The sequence below is a fragment of the Chelon labrosus genome (assembly GCF_963514085.1).
Source record: "Chelon labrosus genome assembly, chromosome: 20".
Classification (NCBI taxonomy): Eukaryota; Metazoa; Chordata; class Actinopteri; order Mugiliformes; family Mugilidae; genus Chelon; species Chelon labrosus.
In genome coordinates, this window is record NC_140353.1 from 22,967,921 (window position 1) to 22,982,361 (window position 14,441).

The window sequence follows — 14,441 nt, forward strand, 5'->3', positions numbered from 1 at the left end:
TTTTGTTTAGGTGCTGTGTTAAAAGATCCTGCCCAACAAAACTCCACTGAGGCTGATGTCGAGATGACAGTGAGAAACTGGCTGCGGCTGAGCAGGGACAGGAATGGGGGGCGGCAAAGGCGGGGCGAGCAAAATAATTGACTGGACTGAACTGACTAACTGACTGACTATTTTTCTTTTGAACTGACTGACTATTTTCTTTTAAACTGACTGACTATTTTGGAGGGAGTTTCTTCCCGTGAGGATGGACACTGGTTTTCAGCGGCCCTCACAACCCACCCCCATCCCCCCTTCCCGTGAGGATGGACACTGGTTTTCAGTGTTGTATAAAGTACTTAACAATCACACTCAAGTAAAAGTATCGGTAGCTCTCCAAAAAATGACTTTGGTAAAAGTCAAAGTCACTGACTGAAATATTACTTGAGTTAAAGTCTTAAAGTATCTGAAATTTCTTGCACTTAAGTATTACAAGTACTGTAAAAATAAATGTACTCAAGTAATGTAATTAAAAGTACAAGTAAAAGTAAATAACAAGCAAAGGCAGTCTGAAGTTCCTTTTTTTTTATTATGATTTACTTGGTCAAGTACACTATGAGGCTACCAGTTAGGACCAGTTGATCCGTGTAAACCATTTCTCACATGTCAGCCCAGAACATTGCACAACAGTGCGAATCACACCATTAATAGAAAGGTGGCAAGTGCAGATTTTTTTTTTCCTTCTACAAACATGACCAATGGCATCACATCAATACAAGTCAAATAGGGAGAAAACTGAAGCTTATCTGGCTTGTGAAGGAGTCCAGTTTGAAAGCCCTTTTTGTAAACCTTTTAAAAATAAAAAAAAAGTCAGCATTGAAAGTGAGGCGAATCACCAAGCAAGGAAAAGCTGCCATTACTGCACTTTAAAACTAGAGGTACACAAAACCAATTGGCATTATTTTAACAAAACACAAATTGGCAGAAGAGAGGAGATCAGTTTGAAACCCCCTGTAAACTCTTAAAAAAGTGCTGGAAATGAGGTCACAGAAAACACTATTGCTACCCTTCTTGCACTTTTGAGCCAAAATCTTAACATTTTACATAGAACCAACTTTGCAAGTCAAGCCCCTCATCCCAACCCCCACACACCTTTGCCCTTGGCCTTTACTTTTCTCCCTCTTCAACTTAAACCTTATTTGAGGGCGTCCTTGCTCATAACCCCATGATCACTTGAAACTGTAAAACTTTTTGTTCATCTTCAAAAGCAGCTGGCTTTCAAAATGCCTAGAATTTAGCCGTACTCTTCGTGGGCTGAAAACAAGGCCTGCTATGCTGAAGAGCCTTTCGCATGCTGCCGACGCTGGGACGGGCGTGTTGAGTTTGACAGACAACTTGCAGACAGAAGGAAAGGACTTAAGCAGGTCCATGTGGTCAGCGGAGCAGGAGAGGTAGGCATCAAATTGCTTGACGCCATCTTGGGTCTTTGATGATGCTTGCAGAGAAGAGAAGAAGTCATCCTCGTCTGATGAACTCGACCTGATCACATCACCTGGCTGCATCGAGGGATCCTCGATATGCTGCTTGATGTAATCGATTCCTGAAATGTAAAAACAAAGAAGGGTTATACCCAGGGATATAAGTCAACTTCTCATCACTAGCTAAATTTGGCTCGTTGATTTGCACTAGTCAGACATCCACTCACTACCAGTGAAAGTGGCTACTAAGCTTCATTTTCTACCAGCCAAACTGAATTTACCAGAATTTGGCCGGTCGGCGGGTGTTAATTTAGAACCCTAGTTATAGCACTTATTAATGCAACTCTACCATGTCATCTCTGCCTGAACAAGTGAAACATTAAAGCATTTGATTCTCTCCCCATGTTCCTTTTCATGCACCAACCAATATGCAAACCCAATATGTTGATACTAACTGTCAAGGCATAGACAAACTTAAGTACAGTATATGTATGCCTTACCCATTTTAATGGTAGCATCATCCTTCGTCCATGTCGTCCGGAATTTTGGAAGAAGAATTGCAGCTGCAACCAGCTCGGCATCCATGAACATGTGCCCGAAGCGGTTCTGAATTCCAGACTGTAAAGCATCAACAAGAGGCTTGCAGTACTTCAGCTGCAACTTCACCTTCTCGAGTTTGACCTGCAGCAGTTGAATTGTAGGAAGCAGCCACCCCATTTGTGCCTTGGTTTCTGCTTGCAATATGTTGGTTGCCTGGGCGACAGGGCTCATTACAGCAGCATATTCTGTCAGAAATGCGAGTTCGGCTGGGTTGAACCTGCGCACACACAAACACACACAAAAAATTATGCATGATAGGAAGTGAACAGCGTCTGTGATGCATTAAACCTCTATTATATGGAGCAGTCATTCCACTTTTATCTCATCATTTTTAAATCTTCGGCCTACTTACATTGGGACCTTCAGGTCAGTGGCAATGGCTCTCAACGCTGCTTCTCCCTTCTCTTTAGAAATCCTGAGCAGGCGTTCAACGGCCATGAACAAGGAATTCCATCTCGTTTTATTTGGTCTTAGAAGCTGAAGGGAACAGACATCTTCAATCAGCTCAGCTGCAAGTGTGGATCTTCCACATTTGTTCCATAGGCCATAACACTTTCCAAATGTTGCATGGTGCAGCTTCTTGTATGCGTCGCTGGAGGTTGCAGTAGAGGAATCTTCACTGGCGATAAGATTCAGGAGATGGCATGCACAGCGTTGGTGTCTCGGTAGCTGAAATTCGAACCCATCATCTTCATTCAGAAGAGCTGCTGTGTCAATGTACTCCACATCTTCCTCCTCATCTGCTCCATCCCCTTCCTCTTCAGACTGTGCAGACTCTTCAGAAACTTCTTCATTGTTGTTTTCGTCTTCCCCAAACACACGAAAGGCCTTCAGAAAATTTGAACCGTTGTCAGTGGTTGTTCGCACTATCTTGCCTCTAATATCAAATTCTGCATGAATGTCATTCAAAGCATTGGCCAATCGGTCGAACGTGTGGGATCCTCTCAGCTGCCGGCACGCCAAGGCTGCTGAACATCGCTCGAGATTCTCCGGGTCAATCCAGTGTGCCGTAACCCCAATGAACCCTCGCCTTCTGACTGACCAACAGTCAGTAGTAGTAGCGATGTATTCGACCCCCTTCATTGTCTCAATCAGAGCTGCTTTCATTTTGTTGAAGACATCTTCAATCTTGGAGGTGAGAGTCACCCGGGACATCATTTTGGCATTAGGGACGAGGTCACTGACAAATTCTCTGAAGGGTTCCTGCTCAACTATTGAGAAAGGTCGAAGCCCATGTACAACATAATTCACAATGGCCTTGTCAACGGTCTTCTGAGGGGTCATGGACACGGTCTGGGTTAATGTGGTCTGCTTGCTGCTGGGGGTGGGTGGTCCACTGGCCCTTTTTCGTTTTGCTGTGGTCAACTCAACATATTTTTGAAGATGGTGCGGATGCTTTCTCTAAAACAGACAAGAAAATGAAATTAAATGTCAGCCTGGAAACAAATTGCCTCACCCAGTTACAAAGAGGGGGGGGGGGGGGGGGGGGCTAATGGCTTTAAAGTTTAAAATAAATAAAATCATAGTATTATTTTGTTTAAAATTACTGCGGCTGTACAATTAAGATAATTGACACGGTATAAGTTGTTTGACGCATCTGGGATTTACAACGAAAGTTTAAACTAGAACTTGCCGGTTCAATTAAACACACACACAGACACACACACACACACACACGCTGGCGGGACAGGTCGCACTGGACGACAAAGACAAATGGATAAATAATACGCTAATACGCAAAATGTAAAAGTAGTACACGTTAAATGTTTTGTTTTTAACATGCATGCCTATCGCTATCGTTTCACTTGGCCTATAGCACGCTTCTTCCTTCCCTAGACCCAAAAGGCTAGCCTGCTACAGCCATGTGGAAACGAAACGCTGCCGCACACGAAGTTAATTCCTTCAGGTTATGCTCAGAATTCCACATAAGTCCATGTAATGTCCATCATATACATACTGGACTGCATGAACTTCATGAAACCCACTTACCTCAATATGTTTCTTCAGGTTGGACGGAGAGTTCCTGTATGATAGGATCTCCACATTTCTTGGAAGGCATAGCAGGCACTTCATCCGGTACGATGAATCCCTGACATCGGAAAATGAAAACAAACGGCTCAAATAAGGCCACGGGTGCTCGTCGGGTTGTGGTTCCCCTTCATTTGTAGTCGACGTTGTCGCTGTCGCTGTGTCTGGCGTCTCCTCTTCTTCTTCCATTGTTGACTGCGAGACTCGCAGGTGTTGTCAATGTAGGCTAAGCAAAGGTAATTGCCAACAAGCCCGGGCATGCACTAACTTCGCTGCGTCAGACAGTGAGGGTGGGGCGGAGCCAAAACACTGTTTCCTTTTATTTCTTTGTTTTGTTTCATTTTTTTTTTTTTTTTTTTTTTTTTTGTAACGAGTAACGAAATGGGACTTTGAAAATATATCGGAGTAAAAGTATGCAATTAAGCTCGGAAATATAGTGAAGTAAAAGTGAAAGTTGTAAAAAAAAAATCAACTCCAGAAAAGTACAAAGTATCCCAAAATATACTTAAGTACAGTAGTGAAGTATTTTTACTTCGTTACTATACAACACTGCTGGTTTTCAGCGGCCCTCACAACCCACCCCCATCCCCCCTTCCCGTGAGGATGGACACTGGTTTTCAGCGGCCCTCACAACCCCACACCACCACCCCACTCCTTTCAAGTGTACATATTGTATGTAGTTCTCTGCAAACCTATGGTGGCATCATGCCTTCAGTGTGCATATTGTATGTAGTTCTCTGCAAACCTATGGTGGCATCATGCCTTCAGTGTGTCTTGAACAACCACACATTATATTGGTATTTTATCGTATTTGACTGTAGATTTATGAGTGAAGTTACCAACACAATAGATTGGCCGTAACACACTCACCCATTTTAGAATCACATTCCCTCTCTCTGTCTCTCTCTCTCACTTTCTCACAAACACACATACAGACACAGGGAGAGAATGTTAACTTGTGTCTTTATTATTTTGTCAGAATGCACCAGAATGCTTCGTTTGTATGTGAAAATCACAAAAAATTCACCAGCCGCCACTGATCATGAGTTATAGTAATACTAACCCACTCTATTTCTCTCTTTCTTCCCCTCTTAACCTCACTTGTGAGGTAAACCTTTTCCAGTCATCAGCCATCCTTGTATTTGATGTCCCACTGGCCCTCATCGCACTTGAAGTCCCAACCCAACGACTGCAGCTACCATCTCTTGTTGCTGTCCCCTTGTCCAGACTTCCTGGCCCGCACAGCCTAGCGACCCACAACCTGCCAACCTATTCACTTATCACTTCATCATCACTTATCATGCCCAGCAGGATGAGGACCAGAACCAGCACCACCGTGACACTGGGACACCTTGTTACCCATCAAATGTCTCTAACACCTCCGTCCAAACATTGATTTTAATAAATCTTCAAAAATCTTTGAAAAGTGCCTTTATAATGTCTAAACAAACTGGTTTACTACCAATTTATGTTTAAAAATATTTGCTGTGTTATTGTCATCTCTGTAGCTACAGGGTGGGGATTTCAACATGCAGCGTTTCTTGATGTATATTTGTTAAGGGAAATCTTGTAGGCCTAGTCTACCTATTCTAGAACATTATTCTATTTTTTAGAACATAAGATAATTATTCAAAGTATTCAGTGTCGTAACTACATCTTTGACGTTTATAATAAACCAAACTGTTTGAAAATCGGTTGAAAATTGAGCAAGTTATGGCTATTTAAAAATTACATGTTTTACTATCAATGTTTTGGGTGAGCGAGCTGCCTGTGGTAAGATGGCCGCCATATGCGGACGTTCGACTCCGTTGGCCAGCAACGCGGACGAGACGAGTCATTCTATATATATCTATGGTGTAGACGTCCAGAATTGGTCATGGACCGACGGACGCAATATAGACATGATCTGCACGTCCATTAGACGTCTAATGTTTAGTAGTGGGACATTACCTTCAGGAAAATCCTCCGCTGCGTTGAGGATTACCCATAATCCTTTGCTACTACACAGTCGCAATGCAAGCACAGCTTCACAACAGCAGGTGGCGTAGTGGTCCCATTTAGCAGAATTTAACGTGAACCTATTCAACTATGTTACACATACAGCAGCATGCGCTTCGTTGTCCGTCAAAACACAATTAGACGACGATGACGGATTAATGTAGGCGGGAGCGGCTAAATCATTTTGAAGGTAAGACCAGAGAACGTCTAATATGTACACGGGCTCTGGTAAGACGTTCAGGGTTTTTCCTGCACACGTAACGGAGGTAAAATCACGTATCACTGTAGCCTAATTTTACTATGGTCACTAAACGCAACGTCCCTGTGGACTTGGGTCGGACACCCCAAGGGTACAGCAGTCGCCGGACTTCGCTGTCCCCACTTCTGTCCCCTTGGTAAGTGCGCAAGTTATGAGCTCCATCATGGTTTTTATTAATTGTCTTAATTTTATACAAAACGAGTGGTTTATTTTGTGATTATGAAACATATAGCCCCCGAACAGTCGAGCACGTTCTTTTAATGTAAAGTTGACGGTAGTTTTCTTTCTTTATTTATATGATGTGGCCAGTGCAACATGTGTTGCTAGCTAACCAGCTAACCTCTTTTTATTTTGCACTTGCAGTGAGATGTATGTGTGTGACTGGCTGTATGATTAATCCTTTGCTAGATGCTGGATGTATGAAAGATGTAATTTTTTAGATCGGAGCAGCCTTATGGACAGTATATTATCAAAAATACATTGGTTTGACACCCAGCCAGCATTTCCATGTGGGCCCCACAAGGGTTTAATATGGGCTGTGTGGGTACTGAGTGGGCATGGGCTTGAACTGGGCAGATTTTGCAGGTCCCATGTGGTTTCAGTTACATGGGCCCCATATGTGAAACCCATGTGCTGACTGCATGGCCCTATAGGGAATATAAGTGGGCTAAGTGGGCATGGTATGGGACTGGGAAACACTACGTGGGACCCATTTGGTTTTAGTTACATGGGTGCCACATAGGAAGCCCATGTGGGCTGACTGCATGGGCATATTTGGAAAAAAATGGGCTAAGGCAAAGCAATAGAATTTAAAAACATTCCGATCCACACTCGAGTTCAGAAGGTGGCGGTAATGCACCATAAGCTGTTTGCCATAAAAGAAGAAGAAGAAGAACGCATGCTTCCCGCCACATGGGGACGCTTTCACCCTACTGTAACCTTCCGCATCATTGTAGTCCTACATTAAATTCAGTTCGTGATGGTGGTTACATTATATTTGTTAATGCCTAATTCCTTCAAGTTATAATTTAATCATAACCGTCATACGCAATGCAATTATTCGGATTTTACAGCTTAGATGGAGGAGTTAAGCGAGTTCTGTGCGGATGGATATGCTGTTGGAATACCAGCCCCTTGGCATAACGGTTTGGCGCTCAGACTGCTCCTCCTCTCGTCTCACGTCTCCTCAGTCTCGTTTTGATTAAGGTAAGACTAATGATTTGTCAGCATGAGTGAATATTTCCAGTTTGTTTTGTGTGTCCAGAATGTAGTTTACAGAATCTTGGAGGGAATAAATACGTTTAGCGCGGCGTCGTTAGCTAGCAAAACGGCGTCTTTAGCTAGTAAAACTGCGTTGTTAGCTAGCAAAACTGTGTCGTTAGCTAGCAAAACGTGTTTGACCTGACGTGTTTGACCTAACGCTAACCCTGTTTCTGACCATGGGGTACAAAACATATTGAATAAGAAAGCATTGTCAGTAGATAAGCAGCATTGTGGCTTGCCTGCTTGCAGTGTTGCCAGATTGGGCTACTTTTGTTTACTTCAGGCGGGGAAAAAATACATTGGGCGGGTGAATAAAATTTGGGCTGCTTTTGTCCACATTTGGCGAGTTTTTAATATTGTGAAAACAGCACTCTCACTCTCTCTAACTCTCTCTTTTAAATAAATAAATAGCTTTAATAAATAAATAAATAATTGACGTGAGTTGTAGGTTATTCAATCGGCATCTTTTTTTTTTCTTTCTCAATCGGCATCATTTAATTTGGCAACTTAACCGTGACGTCAGGGCGGGAGTGAGGGAGAAGCAGACTGAGACGCACACACTCCATACACCGCGGGGAAATTAAAAGGAAAGTAAAGTGACATGAGTGCGGAAGATAATGCGGCCGGTGGCCGTGCAGAATAGAGGGTGACAATTTTTCGGCTCTCCCGCGGGTCACGGTATTTCCGCTGGAGTCAGTTTCACTCTTGGTAACGTGATAGGGACGGGATAGAGCAAATAATCAACGGGAGCGGGACGGAGCCAGTCACGTGATCGAGATATGACGGGAGTATTTTTGTAGGATGGGATCGACAATTGATTACCGTGTCACCCTCTAGTGCAGAATCTGATTTGGTGCCAAAACATAAATCACCCTCCATTATTTGGAGGTATTTTGGATTTAAAAAGGATGATGTAAACCAGAGTGAGGTGTTGTGCAGGTTGTGCTTGGAGAAAATTGCGACGAAGAGTGTATTGCAATGAGAGAAACACCGGGGACTTCTCAGTCATCCCAAAAGAAGCCCAATCAAAGTTTGATTTCTGATGCGTTCAGTTGAGTCGACGTCCACCAGACATAAACACATTACAGACACTATGACATACCACATTGCAAAAGATATGGTACCTGTGTACACAGTCTAGAAAGAGGGCTTTAAAAATGGTTTGGACGCTCAATATCGAGATATCTGGCATAAGTATCGAGATATGAAATGGGAGACCGACCCTGAACTTAAGACCAGGTCGTTGTGCGTCTTTCAGCACCACAGGTGTGGAAAGCAGCGTGGAGAAAAAGAGGGGGAGGGAGGGAGAGAGGAGAAAAAGAGAGGCAGGGAGAGGTGCTCTGTGCATATTTTTTTTTGTTTTAAATTGTTTTGCAAGTAGTCCTCATACGGGTCATTTGTGATGTAAATAATGAAATTTATTAGGCCTACACGGCTTAAAAGTGCACCTTTTTACGTGCAGCTGACATTATTACTAATCTGGGCCTGGCGCTAGGATGCCAGAGGTTCATCTTGCAATTTGTGTAGCCTATGGTTGATTTACTGCGCTCTTGTTGGTTGCAATTTGCAAAAAACCTATTTATCTATCATTTATGTGTGGTTATTTGATGCAGATATGAAGCTCTGGATACTTACGAGTGTTTTCTATTGCATGTGTATTGCATTTTACGGGTTTACACGGGTGTCTGGCAACTTCGTGGTTTGGGCTGGCTTTTATTGGATTGGGTGGGTTCTAAGATGTGATTGGGCTGGAAACTGTCAATCTGATCTGGCAACACTGGCTGCTTGTCATTTTAAAGAGAGAGAGGGAGAGAGCGGTTGTGTATAGTGCTCAGTAAATTGTTTAGTGAATAAAGCGTTCTGTTATTCACATTTATTTTAATATTATTAATTTTATGAATTTGATCGTTTAACTTATGGCTGCACAGTATTCAAAATAAAATGGTTTGAAGCATGTGACAATTTTGCCATTTGCCAATTCAGCTGGTGCCGAAATTAATTTCTGTGTGTTGTGCTCAAAGAAGCTAATTTACGCTGCTAGCTACAGCGTCACGAAGGAGACCCCAGTCACAGAGCAGCTGTTCGCGCTACAAGTGTACCGGGGTCAATGACTGATCTTGTTTGTGACTTGAAAATATGTGCTTGTTCATTGCAGAACACGATTTATCATTCATGATTGCTGTAGATCTGTGTAAAAATTAGCTGTTGATAAAAATGCTTTGACAAAACTGTCCGTTTCAAATCAGCATGCCAGTTATATGAAGACATTGCACCAGAGTTTAAGAAACGAATGTCTGAGAAGCTCAAAAAGTGTATGTTTTCTCTTAATGTTGTAATATTGTAGAGGTGTTATCAGGAGCTATGTACACTGTGTGTCAGTTTTATGAAAGACAGGGAAGCTTTTACAATTACCCTATTGATTCATCTTGTGTGGGGATCAGAACAGTGACACAACTCTCTGACCAGCTTCATGGTGTGCCTGTGACTGACAAAAAAACTCATACTGCTTCCTATGCAAGAGGGGTATGTTGCTTTTCCACAGTTACATGATGAGTGAATGACCTTATGAACCTTGCAGCATGTCCCTCTTCAGCATTGTGGAGTTCAGAGATGAAGAATCGAGAGAAGGGAAGGCTCCAGTGGATATAATCCCATCGTGCTGGTTTACTGATGAGGACAAGACAGATTGTTTTTGGCCAACAGGCCTAAGTCTTAATATCACTAAGGCAGTTAAGCAGCAAGTCCAGCCAGATGCTTCATGGAGGACGTACAGTGTACGCGTTATTGGAAATGCAGGCAAAAAAAACAGATTTTTGTGGTGTGGAATAAGTGAAGCTGTATGAGATTTGGATTAACCTATACCCTAACCCTAACCTATTTTTGTCTTTTTAAGCTACATATGGAGATGCCCGGCGTAAGCTTGCACGAGCAGAGGTTACATCTGATCTCCAAACAGACAACCCTAACCTCAATCAGGTTTTCTAACCCCTGACCCTGACCCTGGACCAGGACCGAACAGGACCGAAACGTTGCCTTTGATTCTTGCTGTCAAAGCAATAAAAGACTTTGATCGGATTCCGATTTTGGAAGGGTCGTTTTTTCCGAGGTTTGTCCCTTTAAACGCGGCTCGACCTTCAAGATGGCCTTCGATCGGGGGGAAGATGGCTGGACCATGGTGCGGTACGGCAACCGACGGAGAAGAGACAGGTATGGGAGATCTCCGTCACCTGCCAGACACAAAAACAACACCCGCCACAACCCCCGATTGAACACTTATAAGCGCTCGTATGCACAAGTGACCCGTGGGTCGCCAAGACGGGATGCAGTGGCCTACTCCGGCTCCCGTACCAGACAAAATGGCGCCCGGGGTCAGCAGTACACACACCAGAGTTGGGATTATTATAACCCACGTCCTCAACATAATCAGCGATCCCCATTTAATCAGTGCTCTCGACAACGCCAGCGCTCCCAATACAACCAGTGCTCCCAACACGATGCGCGCTCCCGCGACAGAGGAGCCCCCAACGGACAGTGGTGGCGATCGACCACCGCGGACCGGCAGGGGACCGCCGCGTCTTATAACGGGGCCCGCACAACCGCAGCGTCACGCGACGGACCCATGCCTCCACATTCCACCGACCCAGACTTCACCAACAAAGTACAGATTATTCACAGACTCATCAAAGCGATGCATCACCTCCAAAACGTATCGGGTGACCATCCTCCGACCACAATTGACAATATGACACAGACTTTGACCACACTTATAAAGCCAGCGACACCGACGGACAGGACGATGGACTTAATTAGTGGCATTAATTAATGCCAAAAACTGGGCCCTTACCACTGTCTTTATCCTGAGAGATCACCACTCGGACATTATTGAACAGGAATGTGAAAAATTACTGACTTTGCCTGACCCAGACTGGAAACAACCATTTGACGTGGCCGCAAACTGGGCCAGACGCAACTTGGGCAGACGCCTCCTCCCTGAGACTGTGGAGCGCATGGAGGCTCTACTCATTGCCAGACAGGCAGACCGTGGGAACACAACTCCATTAAACATTAGACCGACCCAGACGGAAACCTTACCACTGACTGAGGCACTTCCACCAGCGCCTCCACCTATACCTCCACCCCGGAGGAGACAACTAACCGTCACTGCTCAAGTGCACGGGAGACCGACTTCGTCCCCCATACAAGTGACAGCACCCCCCTTTCTTCCTCCTCCCTCTCTTCTCACCTCCTCCTCCCCTCCAACGAAACACTCACGATCAGCAGAGACACAGACACCACCGATGGTGGACACCATGAGAGACCAGAGGGGTGACTGGTCTTTATCTTCACTATTCGATGACCCGGATATGGTGCCCCCCACGCCACCTATTCCACCACCGAGGAAGACCGTAAATCGGGACACAGAACCCAAGGAACAACGACCAAGACGCACCACCTCCACTAGACCAGGGAAGGATAGGATCGCGCCTCCTCCGCAGCCCACCTCGACTCCATGTGAGAGGGATCAATCGACCGCGACTACGGAACCCCGCCCCCAACTACTTACCTCAACACCGCCGGGATCCAGGATGCCCGGAGCATCACCTCTGCCGTCCGGACCTCCGACGCGCTGCGCTTCTCCCTCGGCCTCGATCCTGGACCGATCCGCCGTTGGAGCCGACGACCTCCGCGAGGACTGTCAGGTAACCAGCAACTTGCTAGGTACCACCACGTCCCCTTTAAAGAAAAATACTGTTCAGTCTCAAATTGACTTTAACAAATACAGTGGAGATGCTACACACACCACATTGGCTAAAGACTTACCACCGTCCACACCCACACGCAGGCCTACAAGGCACATCAACACTCCCTATAAGATCAGAAACTGGAGCCTGGCAGTTAGGGAAAAGTGGCTAATTTTGGGAGACTCCAACGTCGCCAGACTCCCACCTTTCACGGTAGCCAATCTACAGGTAGATAGCTTCCCAGGGGCCGCCTTCAGACATGTGCAGGGGGTCTTATCCAAGATGAACAGTGCCACCACAGTTGAGACAGTGATCCTATCATTGGGCCTCAATAATAGAACCCAAACGACCCAGACTTCAATTAAAGACCTGCAGAGACTAATTAGAGTGGCCAAAACAAAATTCCCTCAGGCAGAAATCTGGCTCCCCCTCATAAACTTTTCTAGAGGTCTCCCTCAGCGTGAACAGATCCACCTACATGCACTTAATAAGTACATCAGATCCAACCAGCAGTTCATCCCTGAGCTCCCTAGGAGCCAGTTCTCCACCAAGAGGGATGGAATCCACTGGACTCACGCCACAGCATCCCGGCTGCTCCGCCATTGGAGTGATCAATTAAACTAGCAGTCCCCGTGAACCTGTGTTCCCAGGAGGGGGATAAAACTGTTATCAATTTGAGTAAAACTCTTTTATTGTCTACCACACAAATTTTCTTACTGAGCAAAGGGCTCACATTTGTTCCCACTAAAGGCAGCAATAAGAATATATGGTATAGCACCAGATTCGACCTACAACAATACCACAGAAAAGTAAAAATTGCAGCTTATTTTGATGGGAAGAGTGATTCCGACCCCCCACCTTTTACCCCCAAATCGGTTTGGACCCCTCCACCAGCACAACTGCCTGCCGAAATTAATAATATTATTCAAAAAGACTTACAACATTTTGACGCCAAATTTAAAATAAGCAGACCTAAATCCAATTTGACCGGAGCCAAAATAGAGGCCTTGAAATCCTTACAAAACAACAAATTCATTGTGATTAAACCGGCTGATAAAGGCAGTACAGTTGTCATTATGGACAGGGACCAATATATTTGGGAGGGGAATAGACAGCTGCTCGACACAAATTATTATACCCCATTGGAGAGACCTATTTATTTGGACACAATTCCTATGGTGGAAAAAATTATACAAAAATTATACAACAAAAAATTCATTAATGCCAAACAAAAGGCATACTTACTTGGCCTGGAAGAACCGAGACCCAAACGGTTCTACATGCTACCCAAGATCCACAAGGAGCCCGAGAAATGGAGTAAACCCCATCAAATTCCTCCTGGTAGGCCTATTGTCTCGGATTGTGACAGTGAGACGTATTATATAGGGCAAACATATGGGGCCTACATGGGTCCTGTGCAACTCACCAAGTTGGGCCCCACCTGAAACCCAGTCAGAACCCACTTGTGACCCATATGGGCAAACACAGGTGGGGCCACCGTGGAAACTGCGGACAAACCCACTTGGGACCCTTATCAGCAGCCCAAATTCAACCCTTATGGGCCCCACATGGACATGCTGGCTGGGCAGTGGTACAGTTTATTTTGGTTACATGATTCTGTAGTATTTCTTGAAGTATCTGTAGTTTTAATGTGTGGTCTTTGTGTTTTCGTCCTTAAGCCCAAAGCAAAACATGGATTCACATATATTTTACAGGATATCAGCAGAGAGGCTGCTCAAGAGGACCAGGCTGAGCAAGTCCTGAGGATCTGTGTCTGCCACACAAGTGAAGAAAATGAAGGTGCATCCGACGCTGCTGTGTCAATTGTTGTTAAAGGGACTGAGGTACTTGGCAACTGTGGAAGTGTTGCAAAGGCCTGTCCCCTGCTGATGGGCATAATTTATGCCATGAACTTAAGTTACCCACCAAAAATGAAGTACATTTTTGAAGTGTTCCAAAAACTTCTTCTAGAGCTTGATGTTCTTAAGCTGTCCCCAAAAATCCTGTCTCTGCGAAACAAGCTTATAGCTTGAGTGCACATGTTTGACCCAAGAGTTATCCTTTCAAAGAGGGCACTAAAAGAAAAAAATGGCACAG

The 14,441-nt window shown here is 44.7% G+C and overlaps 1 protein-coding gene across 1 annotated transcript; it reads right to left on the reverse strand.

Moving 5' to 3' along the window:
• Positions 1–556: 556 nt before the first annotated feature.
• Positions 557–4,559, reverse strand: LOC311505142 (uncharacterized protein). The gene is made up of 4 exons (XM_084568547.1): positions 4,044–4,559; positions 2,407–3,455; positions 1,955–2,271; positions 557–1,576 (listed from the first exon to the last, which is right to left on the reverse strand). The coding sequence occupies exons 1-4, from the start codon at positions 4,269–4,271 to the stop codon at positions 1,206–1,208; spliced, it is 1,965 nt and encodes a 654-aa protein (XP_084424673.1). The 5' UTR covers positions 4,272–4,559; the 3' UTR covers positions 557–1,205.
• Positions 4,560–14,441: the final 9,882 nt, after the last annotated feature.